This window comes from Alosa sapidissima, chromosome 16, assembly GCF_018492685.1.
Source record: "Alosa sapidissima isolate fAloSap1 chromosome 16, fAloSap1.pri, whole genome shotgun sequence".
In the NCBI taxonomy this organism is placed as follows: Eukaryota; Metazoa; Chordata; class Actinopteri; order Clupeiformes; family Clupeidae; genus Alosa; species Alosa sapidissima.
The window spans coordinates 23,695,557-23,714,186 of record NC_055972.1 but is presented as its reverse complement, the minus strand read 5'-3'; the positions used below and the strand labels follow the sequence as shown (position 1 = coordinate 23,714,186).

General features: G+C 43.4%; 2 protein-coding genes across 6 annotated transcripts in view; both read right to left on the bottom strand.

The window, feature by feature from the left end:
* The window catches only part of zmp:0000000760 (collagen alpha-1(XXII) chain), a 21,376-nt gene extending 16,878 nt beyond the window's left edge, over positions 1 to 4,498 (bottom strand). Inside the window, exons 1-4 of the mRNA XM_042065068.1 lie at positions 4,238 to 4,498; positions 3,108 to 3,220; positions 2,207 to 2,330; positions 108 to 516 (exon numbers count right to left, since the gene is read on the bottom strand). Of these exons, the coding sequence (XP_041921002.1) occupies positions 108 to 516; positions 2,207 to 2,330; positions 3,108 to 3,186 (612 nt within the window). The 5' untranslated portion in view covers positions 3,187 to 3,220; positions 4,238 to 4,498. The remainder of the gene's footprint in view (positions 1 to 107; positions 517 to 2,206; positions 2,331 to 3,107; positions 3,221 to 4,237) is intronic.
* A 1,410-nt stretch (positions 4,499 to 5,908) lies between these two features.
* Positions 5,909 to 18,630, bottom strand: part of LOC121684912 (dystonin-like) — a 133,537-nt gene continuing 120,815 nt past the window's right edge. For all 5 annotated transcript variants that reach the window (XM_042065052.1, XM_042065055.1, XM_042065056.1 and 2 more), the window contains 16 exons: positions 18,254 to 18,382; positions 17,112 to 17,255; positions 16,433 to 16,621; positions 16,015 to 16,147; positions 15,636 to 15,799; positions 15,040 to 15,202; positions 14,697 to 14,851; positions 14,513 to 14,587; positions 13,552 to 13,569; positions 12,230 to 12,346; positions 10,776 to 10,893; positions 10,252 to 10,359; positions 8,780 to 8,970; positions 8,396 to 8,503; positions 7,359 to 7,482; positions 5,909 to 7,083 (listed from right to left, as the gene is read on the bottom strand). In XM_042065052.1, the coding sequence (XP_041920986.1) occupies positions 6,824 to 7,083; positions 7,359 to 7,482; positions 8,396 to 8,503; positions 8,780 to 8,970; positions 10,252 to 10,359; positions 10,776 to 10,893; positions 12,230 to 12,346; positions 13,552 to 13,569; positions 14,513 to 14,587; positions 14,697 to 14,851; positions 15,040 to 15,202; positions 15,636 to 15,799; positions 16,015 to 16,147; positions 16,433 to 16,621; positions 17,112 to 17,255; positions 18,254 to 18,382 (2,196 nt within the window). In that variant the 3' untranslated portion in view covers positions 5,909 to 6,823. The remainder of the gene's footprint in view (positions 7,084 to 7,358; positions 7,483 to 8,395; positions 8,504 to 8,779; positions 8,971 to 10,251; positions 10,360 to 10,775; positions 10,894 to 12,229; positions 12,347 to 13,551; positions 13,570 to 14,512; positions 14,588 to 14,696; positions 14,852 to 15,039; positions 15,203 to 15,635; positions 15,800 to 16,014; positions 16,148 to 16,432; positions 16,622 to 17,111; positions 17,256 to 18,253; positions 18,383 to 18,630) is intronic.

Genomic DNA, 18,630 nt, shown 5'->3' with positions numbered 1-18,630 from the left:
ACACCTTCATTAATGAATGTAGCAGCGTATTCAAATGTATAGACAATGACAATACGTAGAGGGTTTGCCTTTTATCCACATGCACAATCTCACTTTCCCATACTTACTTGGACAGAGCGGTCTCTGGTGCGGTCCCTGGCTGCTCTCTTCACGATGGACGTGTACCCTTGACGGATGACGGGCCTCGACTCGGCAATGGTCTCGACGCTCACCTCCTCGCAGTCCACCAGCAGCTTGACTTCGCCGCCCTTCACACTCATGGCCAACTTGTGCCACTCGCCATCGAACAGCTTGTCCACTTTATCGAAGGTGCGCAGCATCTGCGTTCCGCCATGTGGCCCCGCGTAGAAGAAGTCCAGCGTGCGTGAGTCGCCGTGGAAACGCAGGCCCACCTGCTCGCGGTCCTGCGGGTCGCTGACCTGCCACAGGTTCCAGGAGGAGCGGGCGGCGGCTTTGGTCATCTTGAACGTGGCGATGATGGCGTAGTCGGTGGGTAGGCCATCGGGGTAGACGTCACTGGGATTATGGGAGGTGACGAGGTGTCGCATGTCGAGAACATAAAAGACAGAATGGAGTCAGGCCCCCCTGATTAACTATCACAAGCGTATGTTGAGCAGATCTCAGCACGGCCTTGAGTTGCATAACAAATCTTCAATGAGTCCGCACACTAAGTGAAACCAAACTGCTGGCTGTTTACTGTTATGTTTTTTCTGTTTTCAACAGATCCTATTTGTGGATCAGAGGCCTTGTGTTCCTCTGTATAGTTCCCTGCCCGTTTTTATGTGGAAATAAAAGCCCTCCAGTTCAAACGAAAAAGGCGTTCGAAAGAACAATGTGCAACGTTGCTCAATCTAACCCCTTCTTTGTTTCCCATGTGTTGTTGCCGATCACAATTCTCCCCACAATTTGTCGTTGATTTATGACGGTGTGGTTCCCCCTACTCCGTACACAAACACTGCCTCGTTGTCAGGCAGTGAGAGTTCAATGAGGACAGTGTGTTTGGCCAAGGCACAAAAAGGAAAGACCCAACACATGGATTAACCACTCACAAGCCTCCCAAACAGAGACACACTGCTACGTGCTCAGGCCACTCTCCAGCAGGAATCCATGCTGAAATGATACAAACCCATATGCCAGCCACTCTCTACAAAAACATGAAGATGCTAAAGTGTTCATGATAACTGTATCTTATCACTGTCTTGTTGGTAAAACATTTTGACAGTATGCTTTGATTTCTGTGGTGTGGTTCAGCATAGCGCTTTGTTTTATATGAAGGTACACAGAGCTTCTATTAACCAGACCCATTCCCAACCTTTATATTAAAACTTGAAACAGCCAAAGGAAAAGAATATGCCCTGTCCAGAAAACAAGATGAAAGCTGCTGTTTAGAGGTGGGCATGATTGTTCTCAGATGAACAGCAGAGGTGGTGGAAAGCCTGTATCCTCTTAACACATTAATATGATGAGGGTTTGAGTGGTGAGTAAATTACTCTTCAAATAAGCACATTTGACCCTGAAGAGTCTGTCATCTTTAGTGTGGTCTGTGTAGTCTGTACCCTCACATGCTGATCTGTGTGAAGTTCTATCAGTGCCATCAGTCTGCATGAGTCTGTACAGCAGTCTGAAGAAGAGTGATGCGCTTATGCATGTTACATTACTAACGGGAGCTATTTACTAGTTTTCTATCTGTGTCATCAAGCTGCTAGAGGATGTGGATGCACTTAAGCATGATGCTGCCAAGCTATCTCGCAACTCTGTTTCTCCTGGGAGTACAGTCTGGAAAGGCTCAACAAGAATGAGTGTATTCCATGGAATTCTTGAACAGCTGACTTGGGCGATGACAATAAGGAAATATTTTGTTTTGTGAAAGCAGTCCAGCACTGATTAGATTACAAAAAGATCATGGAAAACTGAACAGAGGATTATATCAGCCTTAATTGAGGGAGTTAATATTATATAGCTCATCTCCCTGCTGAGCTGTGCCTCTAGTTAACCTGATGCTGCCTTGAGCTGTTCTTAATGTGGGATACAGGTTGATCCCATAACATTCCATATAGGAAAGACTTTGTCTCGTTAGCTTCGCCCTTACCCAATTAGATTCTAATGGAATGTTACCAGACCACAGTGAAATGGAGTGAGTGTAAACAGGCTGCGCTAGGCTAAATGCGCTCCGCACTGGGTTTGGAGTGGCAGCTCCGTGCTGTACCTCATGGTCTTCCTGAGGTGGAGGGAAGGGTTGATCCTGTAGGCCACTGCATCTGGTTCGGATCCGTCCACCACCCTCACCCCTGTCGACTCAGACAAGCGGAACTCCTCCACGAGGTCAAAGCCTAAAAATAAACGGCCCAGGTGTTAGTGATCTGGGTGATGATGGCGTTGGCCTGTCTTGCTATCAAACAGTGCTCACACCTAAAAGGGGTGTGTAAGTCTACAAGGATTTTGATAGTGATGTTGTGAACATAGAGATTTTTTAAGACTGTGCATCACAAAAGATCATTAAAGTACAAGTCTAGGTCAAGGTCATTTATTTACAGTATAGCACATTTTAAACAAATATTGAGCCAAAGTGCTTTGACTATACTAAAGTAAGACAGAAGGGTACTAAATTATGTGTTGACGACACCTTAGAAGATAATGCCCAGATCTACTTTTCTGAAGTACTGCACAAGTATAGCACCTTACCAAACCTTAGATTTTCAGTGAATGTATTTTATGAACATCTCATGTGATTCCACATGGCAGTTTGGTTAGGAACATATGTAGACTACACTCTTTAATCTTTATGATAGAACACACTTTGGTATCTCAATATGAAAAATATGGATGGATAGGGGATCGATGAAATGATATATGCCCAATTTATGACGTGTCAGTATACATCCCACAGGGAACATTGCTTGCCATAAGATGTCAGTAGTTAGTTCCATACTGCCACCTAGCGGCTATACATATAACTACATGTTAAACCCATTCATGATCTCCTTTGGCTCCTCAAATTACCTCAGCGTGAGTGCCTGTTCATCACAAGCCTACCTGCTCTAGTGATTCAGATGTGTGTGCTTTGTTAGAGATGGTAATAGGCTACACAGGGATTGTGATCCACTCACTTGGCGAATCCTGGCACGTGATGTATCCAATGAGGACGAGAAGGACCTGAACCACCAGCATTTTGTCAAAAGCTGGCATTTTCAAAATTTTGACAGTCAGGAATTACATGTGCCTAGAAGAAACACCATAATGAGGAAAATTGAGACTGAGAAAAGATTTCAAAAGATTTAAAAAATAACTCGTTTTGAAAGTGTTTGTTAGTGTATTGCTGTTTGGGGGTTATTGCTTAGTGAAACTATTATGCATCTAGTCTGGAAATTGTGACTGGAGTGAAGGCCTTAAAAAGTAGCTATCCTTCAAAAAGGTCATCCACCGCATTGACTATGGCCACGACCCTGTCTTTCTGTGAATAAATCTGGCGAACACAGCGAATAACGTGTTCTCCATGGAAAAAATAAAACACCAACGAGCTTCAGTCAAATGGCAAAGTTATCCAGCAAAAGAGCAAATGTGCATGACATAGCTAACTGAATAGAAGCTAAATCGATTCCACATGAAGTTCATAGAATGTGTTCGCCTGGGACACAGCGTAAGAAGTCCTTACCAGACAGTAGAGTCAAAACAAAATGAAATAGCATAACTATAGCTTTCATAAGAAAATAAATGTTAATGTTAATGAAGTATATTGGATTCACTCATTCATAATGTTAATGAAGTATATTGGATTGACTCACTTATTTTAATTCCACCTAGGCCTATTATTTCATTCTCACTTGAGTATAAAATGAGCTTTACTAAATATAGGCCTACTACACTGAAAGGATTTAATCATGTAACATATATCCCCCGTTCTCATATATTTCTTTTGTTTTAACTTCACCTGGATGCATCCTTAAACGGTGCAATATAGAAATAGCATTAGGCAATTCGTTAGTGTACAGCTTTCAAAGTAGGCTACTGCATCACAGTTGGAAATCAATCTAAAAAAAAAAATGGTAATGGAACTGTAAATTAGGCTATTTAAATTATTGCTTAAGATAATGTGAGTCGGTTTAAGATGCAATCAAAGGTGGCACCCACTTAACTTTCCATGCCTGGCATCTATCCATATCCTGATATTCATATCAATATTTGATACAAGCATGTGCAAAATGTTGTAAATATTGCAAAACAACAAATTATCACTTACATATTCTTGAGAAGGAGGAATCCGGTGCTGACTGCAGACAGTCCCTTAACAGTTCCCACAGTGAGGATAGGATATTGCCAATTTTTAAAGTGCCATCCTTAGGCCGAGCATTCAACACCAAGCCTACTGTTTGAAGTGAAGGTAAGTCCCATGGGAACCTGACCCTTGCGCTCCACTCCACCTTCGGGCCCAAGGGAACTGCCCGCTCCCAAAGGTCTTCTTCACCAAAGAAATATGAGAGCTACCAACTTCAACTGAATACACACAACCCACGAAATGGAGTGACGTTCAACTGCACCTGCTCAAGTAGACCAATTCAGTATTTGGGCAGCAAAGTTTGGCTATATTGTGTCATTGGGAATTATAAGCCTATTAACATCGTTGTTTTATTATTGCAGCCACTGTACAATCAGGACTGTAAATGCATTGTGAATCATAAACTACTTTAGAATATTACTGAGGTAGGCCATGTCGCATGTCATCCATGCACCATTTCAATGAGAAGCTGTGCACAGAAAAGACTTCATATCAAGAGGAAGTTACATTTTCATAGTCATGGTGAAAGTTGAAGCTTAAAGTTTTAAAGCCAAACATTTTCATATGGAAGATATAGGCCAATGCATATTACTTAAATTTCCTATTAATCGTTTTGTAACACGTTGCTTTCAGGTTCGCTGCTAGTGTTAGCCTACTATTTCTCCCAAGACAGTCGCTTTCTGTTCAGGTATTCTGGGAGATAGATGCAGTATGTCACGGATAAGCTTGAGCTGGGTTATGTAAACATTCCTCCACCCAGAGAGCGTCTCTTCAAAGATAATTGCCACATAAATGCATACGGTTTCTCTGCGTTGTTCTGGAGTCGTCGTTTGTTTATGCTTCTGTCTAGACCACAAAGACGATTTTATAATTATTTTTGAAATGCTTAAGACCCCTTAGCTGAGCATACGGCTTTCCTCCAAACATAAACATTTGTATGATGAAATGCTGAAAGTGTCTGACAAACGCTTATAGTTTTAGATAATATGTTAAGCTTTTAAATATTGTGTTAGCAAAATGAAATGTCATGTTAACATTTTTTTTTTTTATGAAACAGCCCTTATAGAATTATTATCTATTAGTGGTGCTGCGAGCTCCTTCGTTGCGCATGCGGTATTGTTTGGAGAGGACGGTATGATCTTTGATTTGGATCTTTATGTGACCATCTCTCTTGGGGATTAAAGTCTCTGACCTCTCTCATCTCTGCTGATTACTTTCCCCCTCATTCTCTGACATTAATCCATAAGGCAGTAAATCCCATCTGTCCCCTCCCTCTAATGCGCCATGCCTGCAGCGCTGTGGAATGCACTTCTCGTCACACCCCACAAACCCTCTCCTTTAATGCAAGGCTGTCACGTACGTACACGATTCCATACTCATCCCTTTAAATATACAACTACCAGATCTGACTTATTCGGGAATGTCTCAAACCGCATACTTCCGCCATTAGCCTGCTAGTGTGCACTGAGCGCTTACTTGCGTTGTGCCCACTTTCTGATGGTTAGTATTATCCCAATTATCTGCACTATATTAAAGTAAGTATTTGAGGTGTGCAAGTAGGCAGTATAGTGGTCCCACAGAAATGCTTGGTGTGGATCTGTGCTGTGTGAATGAATGGAAAGGGACATTGGGCAGTTGACCCTCATATACCACTGTGGCTTTCTCCAAGCAGATTTATTTATTACAAAAACAAGGTTTAAGGGTAATCCTTTCCACTCAGGCAAAATGAACCACAGTACACCAACATGAATGCACTTATGAATGTCTACTTTCCAGAGTCTCAGGAGACCCCTGTCCAGAGGTTCATAGCACACACACACACACACACACACACACACACACATACACACTGCGGTAAGTTAATCAAAACAAAATGTTAACTGCAGGTGCACAGAGTGAGTATGACAGAGAGTAAAGGCCATAAGTTCAGGGTTACTGCTGTGTTTAGTAGCTTGCAGTTTGCATTATTTTTTTTTTACGTTTTCAGAGTGTATTTGCTGTGGTTATGATTTTTTTTGTACATTACATTAAGTATTGCCCTTTATATGTGTATCGGCAGCACTTCATTGCACTTTTAAATAGATGAATAAATAATAGTGTTGCCTTAGCAGAGTACAGTGACACACTGTCTGTCCCGCGCATGTCAGCTTGAAAAAAAAATTACAGTACATTCAGCATCTCTTTCAGAGCACAACTCGTGTAAAATTGTTAGTTTAACTCACAATGTACAGTTTTTCTGTTCATTTTTTGCCCCACCTTTACAGGAAAAGCATCAATAAAATAATAACAATCAACATAATAACACAATAATCTGACAGGACATTATTCACATGAAATAAAATACAGTCAAATACACAAGGCCATAGGCATTCCATTCACGCTCGACATGAAACCACATTCTTTTCTCCCATTGGAATATTTTACATCTTGCTACACTTTTTTTTAAGTTACTAACTAGTACAGAGTCCTTTTTAAGTGTCAGTCTATGTGTCTCCAGTCTTGATGCTGAGTGAGTGTGTGTGGGGATTTGGGGGGGCACTCAGCTCCTGACTATCTCTTGGAGGTCTTGGCCAGTTTGCTCGTGGTGGGGGTGGACCTCCGTGGCGTGGGGATTTTGGAGGGCTTGCCCCCGTGCGCTCGGGGGGCTGACCGTGGCGTGGCCTGCCGGCTGGAGTCTGGCACGGATTCGGACGCGTCCGAGCACACCGACTGGATGTCGGAGATGTCGAAGTCCGATGCGTCGCTCCCTCGGCGGCTGCTGCCACGGCTACCGGCTTTACTTCCGGGTCGGCTGAAGACCTTTTTGGAATCTGAAGAGACGACATAAGTTACAAATGCTATAAACACATATAATAGAATTACTTACTACAAAGGAGTTATAGACAATGCTACAAATAAAAATTACACGTTACAGAGAAATTACATTACACACAAGAGATTACATTTCCAAGTAAATCACATACAGTAGTATACAGTAAGCATTATTCTCACTTTCTCAAAAGTCTAATTCTACACGAACAAGAGAGTCGTGTGAATAAGAGCAGTGTCAATGGATTGTGATTTAATGGTCACTGACTACACTCACCAAATCCCTGACCCCTTGCTTTCAGTACTGCAGCAGATATCAGGGTGCCTTCCTCTCCGGACTGAAAGCCCTTTCCTGAAAGGTACCCTGGGAGTCGGAGTTTGCTGCCCTGGATGGGAGTACCCTGTAGAGGTGATAAGTACATGTATGAACAAAGAGCATTTTTGAAAGCGCACACAGAAAAAAGATACAAGTGAGATCAGGCTCAACATTGAGACCCTTCATGTATACTTTATTACAAAGACTTCCACCGGGTACAAGGGTTCAGGATGAATGTCAAAAGGAGCTGATAATATATGACTATACATTATAGCTTGATGTTTATTATAGTATGTTAATTGTGAGTGGAAAAGTTATTTTTATATCATATAGTGACGTGCAACAGTTGATGCCATAATTAATTCAAAACCCAGAGTCCTGAGAGCAGATTTGACTGAACAAGATAAAATATTTGTTAGTGAAAGGACATATTAGGAAAGAAAGGAGAGCTGGCTGTAATCACCGTCTAGTTGTTTAAAAGTAGACTGGAACATTGAAAGAGAGCAGTATGGCTTAGAGTTGTTAGTTTTCCACAAAGATACTGTCACACACACACACACACACACACACACACACACAAACATACACAAACCATGTGGTTAGTGTGTGGTATTCTGAGGCTCAATACCCAACTGAAATCAGGAAACACAGTCTGGGACTGCATTGTGTAAGCAGTAATCTTCTGTATAGACCCTTTCAAGAGAGTTCCATTATCAGCATCATAGTTGGCCCCACAAGACTTCCGTTTTAACATTCCATATGTTATCTTAATGCAGAGGAAGTAGATTGGGAACCAAATAGAACGTTCAAGCATTGTTTTTGTTTTTATTGTTGAAAGGGTCTATATGTGAAGTATACACAGTAACATTAACAGTGACAACTACAGATAGGGCATTTAAGAGTGTGGCAACAGCACTGATTTCAGTTGGAGAGCATTCAGCTGGTTAGTTTGGCGTCACTAAATCAGGCTCTTCCCCACGCTTGCTTATGCACTATACCTCTGAGGACGACCCCTGGCTTTCAAAGGAGTCAGATGATTTAAGAGGGGTGGAGGGTTTGCTGTTTGTCAGCCAGGGTTTATCATAATTGCGGGTTATGTGTTGGGTCTGTGAGGAACAATGGCAAATCAAAAGAAGACACAGGCATGGAGAGATCAAAGATACTATGGGGTGACACAGGAACACAAAAAACATAAACTGAAGTAAGGCTACTTGAGGAACAGCAGGAACAGGTAACAAAATGACAAAAAAAAAACACAACTACAGAAATGGCATAAATAAAGAAGACCGTTTCATGTCATGATGCACTTGGTTGGAATGGGTAGAGGAGACAGACAGTACCAGAGAGAAGCCTGCTTAACAAACACGGCCACGGTCACTCACCTTAGGGGTACTGGTCTGCGGTGGGTTGTGCTGTGCAGGACAACTGTGGCTGGAGTTGGACCGGTTAGGGGACGCAGCCCTGGACGACGGCCGTGATCTCCGGCCCCGGTAGCGGAAGCTGGCCATCACCTGAGTGGTGCCCTCTGGGAGGATGAACTTCTCCCGAAGCTCCACGTTCGTCCTGCCTTTCGCTACGGGACGAGATGCAGAAAATGAGCCCAGAGCAGGAGGAGAACAGAGGGAAATCAAATGAAATATTTTGGGAATATATAATGGAATTCATTTCTAGTGATTGAAAAATGAATTCAATTCAGGTCAATAATACCAATGAAATCAAGTCAAACACAGTGATGGGTGGTGTGGTAATGTGTGGTTCACATGAATAACATGCAGATGGTTCACATAACTGGTGCACAGCTGGCTTAAAAATGCACACGACAAACCAGCAAATAAATATAATTAATTCACAGAATGTAAACTAAGATTTGCAAAAATCACCTTTAATATGTCATGGTGGAAACTATGAACACTGATGCCACTGCAAGCTAAATGCAATTCATTTTGCATTTTGACTGCTTTGGAACATTGACTTTGACAGAAGCTTGGCATTATGATGCAATAGAAAAAAACATGGTTGATACTGGGGAAAAAGGTTGTAAATTCTGCCCCTATCCACCCATTTCACTATACTACAAGTCTTGTGTCTGTGCCGATCCCAAAAGTGCACCTGATTATAGCTAGTGTCATTATAAAGCTGTCCATTTGCCCAATCAGATGTGTCGAGCTCAGCTTCATCAAGAGGGGTGCTGATGAGGTAGGTGAGGTACAGTAGGTAGACTTAAAGGGAAACTCAATGTCCACAATCACATAGATCTCTGTTTCTCTAGAAGCTAGAGCAGTGCTGCCTAGCTGTTGGCAGAAGCGACTCAAGCTAGGTAGCACCGATTTTTTTAGCTTCGTTTTTTTCTTTCCCTATCAACAATACTCGGTGACCTGGAGAAACAGACATCTATGTGAGTTCTCCTTTACTGTAAGTAGATACTGTACAGGTGAAAGATACTGAGGGTGTCCCTTTGATTGTAGTTATGTAGTTACACTTTCTAGCCCCCCTAACTACTGATATCTGCATATCTAAAGAGATTGTCAAGCAACACTTCACTGCACTGTAAGAGTAACAAAGAGGCGCTCTAGCTCCATGGTTTAAGAGAACCTGAGAGACCCTGGCCTATAGCACACGGAAAGGTAAGCTGGCAGCAGAAAGTGAAGAGAAAACGGCATGCCAACAAAAGAAAAAAAGACCAGATACTGAGAGTGAGAATGCCAACATGACAGGAGGGGGTGAGATGTTTGGTTAGGAGGGTACCGTTCAGCATTGACACTCCAGTGCAGGTCCACCACACACACACACACAGACACACACGCATACACACATGTGCACGCGCAAGCACACGGAGATGCAGACTCACACATACCACTGGGATGGACCAAGGAGAGAAATTGTGAGAGGTGCCAACCTATAGGAGACTGAGTAATTGACGAGTTTGATTCCGAGCGCAACATTTTACTCCCGTGGTGATGAACTAGAAGAAACGACAGAGGGGGTCAGGTGACAGAGGAAGCAGGAGGAAATGTTAAGCAGGAGACAGCGCCGAAAAAACAAGGAAGAGAGAGACACACGCACACACACAGAGCTGTCCAGGGTAGTACAGGAATACAAGCACTCAGAAACAGCCAATCGAAAGTGCAGAGAAGAACATTACGCTTATGACAGCAGAGACAGAACCAGACATTCATCTAATCGAGGTTTCTATTTCATATCTGTTGCCTCTAAATGTAGGAGTGACCAAAGGCTAGAAGTTCTAATACATCGAGCAAGAAAAGAAAAATAATGGAAAAAGAAGTCATATTTACAATGAAGCAGTTTAAGAAAGACAGCTTTAGACCAACAGCAACAATTGAAAAAGGGAATAGGCAAGTTTGTTGACCGAGTTTGTACCTCGACAAGGGTCGTTCTTGACCAGGAACTCGTCCAGCGCCATCCAGCCGCCTCCCACCCGGACCATGACAGTGCTGCGGAGGATTCGGACCAGTCGGAGCTGCTGGGAATCCCCAAACTGAGTGGAGGGGGGAGGGGGGAGAGAGAGACCATGAGGATTCCAGGGTGTAAGACAGGACATCAGAATCAGAACAGCAACCAGCCCAAGGCCAAAAACTGAGCTACCCGAGAAACCAGAATTCTTAGAACTGCAAGTATTACTGCAGTCTGTGAAATTAGACTATAACTAAGTTGTATATATAATTATAACCTATTTAAATAAGTTTTTGTGTTTTGCCAATGTCAGCCAGATTGAGTGAGGAAATGTGTCTGTCACATGTATTATGTTCAAGTCTGGATATTGGATGTATAATTTGAGTGTTGACATTTTCTGGTTTCTCTTTCCTGGCACTCAGCTAAGACCACTGACTAAGGCAGAGCGACAATGCATTCAGCGAATGCTTCATTCCCATGAACACAAGCAAAGTGAATGGTCAATCCAACTGGTTGAACCACATGTGAGCAAGTGTTTTCATTTGAGTTAAGTGCCTAGCAAAAGTGATTTCACTTATCTCATTGCTCTGATTAAGCGTGTGATTAATCAGTTGTGAGAGGTAATCAAAAACATCTGTTGAAGATTTTTTGCTTCTACATTGTAACTTATAATTAGACAGTGTCAGACCACTAGAGTGTGCTACAACATAGCCTGGTCCAATGCAGAGCCAGGCTGTAGGCTACCACTACATAGAAGTGTACCACTACACATTAGTAAAGCTGGTGTCCACTAATTGTGTGAGACTATGGCTTGCCAGTTGGATATGGCCATGTGGCACTAAGTTCACAAAACAACATTTAAGGCCTCATGCTCACTGTAATAATAAAAAATAAAATGGGTCAATAAAAACAACAGAAAGAAAAAGCAGACACACACATATAATATGCCACAAACCAACAATACAGAAAACAGTCGCACTCCTCTAGATCTACGGTCAAAGTGCACACCACCAGATTTACAGAAGGATGTGTGGACACTGATGCAAACCAATGCAGCTACAGCTCACAGCTCATTTGCACACACTAGGGGCAAGGGCAGGAGCGGGGGGGGGGGGGGGGGGGGTACACGTGGGCTGGGGGGTGGGGTGGGGGAATGATTGGTATCCACTCTCGAGCCAACCACAAGGTAACAATCAAGATGACCAGAAGACTAAGAGTCCTCTGAATAGACATCTTTTCTTTTTTTTTTTTTTTTTAAGTGTAGCTCATCCATTCAAACATAGCTCTGAATGATATCCCATATAATGATTCAATGCCACTGGTGAATTTGGTGATCAGGTACAGTTAAAAAACAGACATGATTTTTGAAGAATGATCAGGATAAAAAAGTGACAACAAATGGCTTAAGAATGACCATTTACCAGGATACAGCTTTCCAACACTGCAACGTGTAGTTGGGAGTTTAGATTTTGATAGTCCCTGTTTGTTAAAGTCTCATCGGCGGAATAGGTGTCATGTAAGCATTGAACCAGACCAAACTGTTAAAAGAAGTGTTTCAGTTGATGTGTAATAGCAAGCTGAGCACAGACTGACGCACAGGACAAAAGAAGCTTGAGTTAATAAAGAAATAAAAAAGAAAGGAAGGAAGAATTTAAAAAAATAAAATAAAAAAAAAACTTTTTAAACATGGATTTCTTTACAAACTCAGTCAGGCATGAGCAAATTGTACATTTTTTATGAACAAAAAAAAATGAGCATCAGAAATCATCTCACAGCCCATGAGATCATGTGACTTAATGACACCTGAAATGTGACTCATACGTTTCATTTCAAGCCAGACACAAAAAAAATCAAATAAAAAAAGCTCATCCCACTGTCACAGCCAACCAAAACGAACTGAAAGGAAGAAGAAGATAAACACATTCAACAGAAACCTTTAGCCGCGTTTAAGCGAGGGGCTAACTGAGAAAGGGGATGGGTCGAGGGTGCACAAGCCGTAGTTAAGTCATTCCAAGATAAGTTAGGGAGAGTCAAAAAAAGGGGGAGCACATAAATCAGCATGGTGTGCACAAAAGCTGAGCCCACACCACTATATGGAAATGCTATCATTAGGGAGGGGAAAGGTAAAGGAACTCAAAAGCAGAAATGCCATTCCTGCACTAATGGCGTGTTGCTGTAGATCTCCTCCTGATCAACTCCTTCTACCACTGCATTTAACTAAAGTATCCCGTGACAGTTATCTAACCACATTCCCCGGAATTCAATATATCTCCCTTCTTTCCAACCCCCTTCATGTTGCAGCCACATAGGGACCCTATTAGCCTATAGCACATACAGTAAGTGCTTGAAAACTGGGGGAAATGCCAGTATAATGACTAATGTGGCTGTATTCACAATGAACACTTTCTCCACTACATGAAAGAGAAGACTGTGGACCGGAGAGGGTGACAGTCATCCATAACACATTCCCCCACCATAGTCTCTCTGCACTGCCCTGAGCACTTTCCCACACCATTCAGACTGAGGCTGCTCTTTCCTGCATGGTGCGTACAGGGTTAGAACTCTAGTCCCCAAGTACTGACTGACTCAGCCTGTCCCAGTGTTACTACGGATCTTTCCTCTAGCCAATCCGCTTCTGAGCTCGAGATCAGGGTTAACTATTAGAGGATCTGAAAAACGGGATTAAGTTAAAAGGCACAAACAGAAAATCACAGAGTGCAGTGTTGAGAGAGTGTGTATATACCTGATTTCCAAGGTAGAACTGATGAGGGGAACAAAAAGAAAAAAAAGAAAATTAGTCATTTGCTATAATAGGCACTCAAGACAGCACTTGACATTTCAAGCTATGTACAATAGGCCTGGAGAACAACAAACATGCAAACATGTTTAAACAATTATATGTTCACAGTGAATTCAATAAACTCATTTATCATGATCACTAAATCCAATTGTATGGCAACAATATTAAAGTGCTCAATGGCTTGTTTGGAGTTCACCACATGTTGTACTGTATTGTTAACTTTCCTCTGGAACTACTGATACCAGTAAGACTGGCCTCTAGGATGAACTCAAAACAGCGTAGTAAAAAAAAAATGTACTTTTTAATCACGATTAAGGTTTAATGCCAGAATTGAAGAGCAAATAACTCGGTTAAAGTTCATGTATTTCATTTTTCAGAGGCTATACAAGGTCCTCTTCTGACAAATCTCCCCTATCCTATTTCTAAAAGGATGAAAAAAAATCAAAGCCCACATTCAGTTGTGCTGAAGTCACTGTTTTGGCAGCCTTTTCCGTGTGGGGGCATACAGGTCCTGCTTCGTGAGATGGTTAACAGGGGTCAGTGGAAAAGCGCCAATTTTCCACACTTAGGGTTTGCCTTCCCGCTTTCACTAAAAAACAACCCTCTTTTCATCACCGTACGAGTCCGCGTGAGACACTGCATGGTGTTTGTGCTAGCCTCCCCCTGACACCCTGAATAAGGCAGGCACCGCATCCACCCCACGGGATTATGGCACTTCTCTTTGTAAAAAAAAAAAAAAAAAAAGAGCTGCAAGATCTCATTTTGTGCTTTGCTGTTTGGCACTGACTTGTCTCTATTCTGGTAAACTCAGGTTGCAGAGGTTGAAAGCATTGTTGCTACGAGATCAAAACATAACTGAAATGCGAACCATGAGGTCATGACAGGTGTTTAGCAAGACACGTACCCGGTACTTGTTCGCTCCGATTTGCTCCACTTGGAATCGTTTAGGGCATTTACATTTCGCCACTTGGCGAGTCACCTGCGCAAATTGAAGAGCAGAAACCACAGTGAAAAACAAATTCACTTGAAACAGGTAATGACGAGTCACTCAATGTTGGCACTTGGCTGTGAAAGAAATCAGAACATACTTCGTCTTCTATTTTATCTGCGTCTGTGAGGGGTTTGTAGGCATCTTTATTTGGATGAAGGGCAGCCACAAACTCATAATAGTCAATGTAGCCATCGCCGTCCCGGTCAAAGATGTCTGCAACGGCACTCATCTCCAAGCGGCTGGTAGGAAATTCTGAAAGATTTGGAAAGCAGTTTTAGTCATTCAGTGGCTTTAGGAAAACCTACTCATTTGATTAACCTCTGCTGGCAACACCCTTAGCAAGGGATTTTCAGCTGAAAGCTGCTGTGTTGGAACCATTTTTACAGAAAGGGTCAGGGAGTTCACCTTCCACTGCGTGCAGTGAGGCTTCACAGACTTACTGGAGGAGAGGATGCCTTCGATGAACTCCTGCCGGGTGACTTTGCCGTCCTGGTCTTTGTCGATGCGGCGGAAGAAATCCATCACCCGCGACTTCTTGTGGTTCATCCACCTCATGTAGCGTTTCCGCCACACATCAAAGTCAAAGTTGGCAAACTCCTTCAGCTGAATGGAAAGCAGGAGAGAAATAGTCAGCTTTACAGACCATACATCACTAAGGCCTTACTCACGACTACTCACCCCTTACACACTGTTAGCCACCACAATAAGAACTTTAGAACTTGTATATACTGTAACCTGCAAATACAGAAAATATTGTGTAGACAACACCACCCAGTTTACATAGTTAAAGCCTAACCTAAGCACCCAATATGCACATGACATGTATACTATTATACAATATTAGGTCCTGTCAAACTATTTATTCATTTCTGATCGGACAAGAGGCATTCCATGAGTGGCAATACAGCATCTCCAGACATGGCCACAGCCATGCTGATACCTACTACGACAGCCACTGTCACTCCTGCATTACTGCTTAAATAGTGTACTCTAAGTTGCAGAGGATGAAAAGGTCCGATTGATGAGGCTCACTGACCTCCTCCAGCCGGTCCAGAGCATCATTGAGTTTCCTCCTCCTGTCCAGGGCCAGGAGCCACACCTGCTGCCACTTGCTGACCAGCAGGTTGACCCGTGGGTTCTTGGTCTCCACCTGCGTCTGGGTCGCCGCAGTGTACATGGTTTGGGTGGGAGAGCGTTTCCCTAGAGAGAGAGAAAAAAACAAACAATAAACATCAAATCCCCATCAACATACAACGTACAGTATCCACAGTAGAAATAAAACCTCCAAAGGACTTTCTCTCTGAAGCATACAGTAGCTAATATGGATAGGTCAGTGAATCACTGATATATGCTGCAGACATTATGTACTAAATCTACATGCAGAAGTATCAGGATAGTACGAAGGGTAAACTTACTTCCTGGAGTGCGCCCTTTCTCCAGGACAGGTATGTGGGACTGTATGGCTGTTTCCGCTGTTGGCTTTCTCTTGTGGGTTTTGGTGACTTTATCCACATCAGGTTGCTTCCTGGTCATTTCCTCCATGAAGGCCTAAACATGGGGCAACATTGGAGTTTTTACTTCATGTATTCTCTTGATAACAACCTTCCAGATAGCAAGTGTTACTGTCAGAACTCAGATCAGTGCCAAAACTCAGGGTTAATCCCAGATCTGAATTAGTTGCAGTCTGAAGAACCAGTCAGTGTGAAGAACCGTACTCTGCATATTCTGCAGGTTTCACAACTAATACAATCAACACCAACTGATGCAGTTTTCATTGTGGACCCCATCTGAAAGGTTCTTTGGCTCCACCAACGGAGAACCGTCCCAGTGTACCTGATGTTCGGCGATGAGAGCTTTGACCTCCTCGATCTCCTGGGGCATGGGTTCCTTGTCCTTGGTGTTGAGGGTGGTCTCGGCCCACTGGAGCCAACCCAGCAAGTTCTCCACCAGCTCCTGGGTGCTCTGCAGCTCGCTGAGGGCCGCCGCCAGCCTCTGCTGGTGCTGCCGTGCCCAGGCCTGCACCTGGAGCACGAGGCAGAGCAACAGAACAGGTCAACATTGACACACGCTGACACAACCGAAAACTGAAAGGGCTAAAGAGACTTAATCGCGCAAACCAACCAACCAGTCAACCATCACAGTGATTTTGCATTCACAGAATGCAGCTCTGTTGGCTGAACTCTATGCACTTGAACAGACTTGAAAATGAAAATGAAAATGAACAAATTTACTGTGGGGATCTCAACACAGTCTACTGTAGCTGATCAGCCAGGTGCAACAATATTTCTACTTCCATCCAGGTGAACAGTGAATAGATTAAAAGCCATGACAAATACATATTTTTGTCTCGCATCATATTTTTGGACGTGAGACAAAAGTGGGCAGCAGTTCCAGCAAACTATGGCTACGCGCAAATCCGCGAACTGATCTGACCGCTACAGGTGCGGCCGCACCGGAAACCATATGCCCAGCAGACAGCATCACGGGCACGAGTCCCCGAGCGTGCACTGACCTCCTCGAACCGGGCTTTTATGATGGTGTTCCAGTGTTTGATGGTGGTGATGGAGTCTGGATGGCAGATGGACAGGATGGCCTCCCCCATAGTCGTGGCTTTGGTCAGGGCGACACGCTTCTCCTCTTGCTTCTTCATGAACTCCTGCAGGGGAAAGGAAAAGAAACAAAGAGGGGAATGGTCTCCATTAGTCCTCTGGCAATACATACGGTGGAGAGGAGGGGAGGGGGGCGGGTGGGGGGGGGGGGGGGTTGAGTTACGCTCATCAGCCAGCAGGCTTTACTTCTGTCCGGCCCAATTACCCACACAGAGCAAAAACATACAATGTGCGATGACTAGTATGTGCAAAGCCGTGGCCGACTGGTTTTGATTCAAAATATGAGATCGTGCTTTGTGGAATGTAACATCTCGAAGTCCTGCTTTTGGCAGGCAATAGTTAATAAGCCTCGAGTCGGAGAGCCATGTATGGCATTTCAACTCGACTGGCAGGCAGGAGAGAAAGAAAGAGAGAGAGAAAGAGATGGAGGCTGTCAGAATGTCTGCAGTTCATTCTGCATGGTTCTAATCTCAAAAGAATGACACTCAGGGTAAACCATACACACATATTCTCTACACGCACTATTTATGTGAAGGAAAAGAATTGCATGGTACAAAAAGATACCTACTTTTATCATACTTGTGTCTTGGACAATGATGCAATAACAGTAAAATATATTATGCAGTACAAGATAAATGAAAGCTAAACATAGTCTTAACAGCATATAAATTATCATGACAGGAGCAGCAAACATAAGGTTAAATATACTATCTTGATTGCTTGTGATAGACTACATTTCCCCAAAGGGAGCATATCGTTTTTTTAAATAGAAAAAATATAGAAGCTGACACCAGCTCATGAGTGCATGTCATCAGAAAGATAGCACGGGATCAGCTTGGCTTCACAACCCACTGACCGCTAAGTTCACTGAGGTTGCACCCTCACTCTGTTAGCCTCGCTGAAGGCCTCTCCCTGAGGAGAGCGCTTTTCTGGAATCTTCTCCTGGCTGCTGCAACTACAGTGTTTCCCCAGCACCCCCCCTTGTCTCCAGCCTATTCTCTCCCTCCCTCTCTAGCCGTGGAGAGTCATGGACGATTGCCCTTGCCTTGTGCTGCTCGATGAGAGCTTGCAGAGCCTCCTCGTCGTCGGGCAGGCTGCCATGGAAACGCAGACTCTGCTCGGCCTCGGCCAGCCACTCCAGCAGGATGTGGACACTGGAGTGGAACTCCTCGGCCTGTGGGGGAGGCGCGCGCACACACACACACACACACACACACACGCACACACACACACACACACACACACACACACACACGCACACACGCACACACACACACACACACACACACACACAGACGCAAATGTTTGAGATGAAAAAGGGTCGACTTCAACAGAAGAAATGAACTATCTTGGCTAAACAAGAAAGTTTGAATAAATACACAGAAATTGTGTATACAATAATACAGAAATTGTGAATAGATC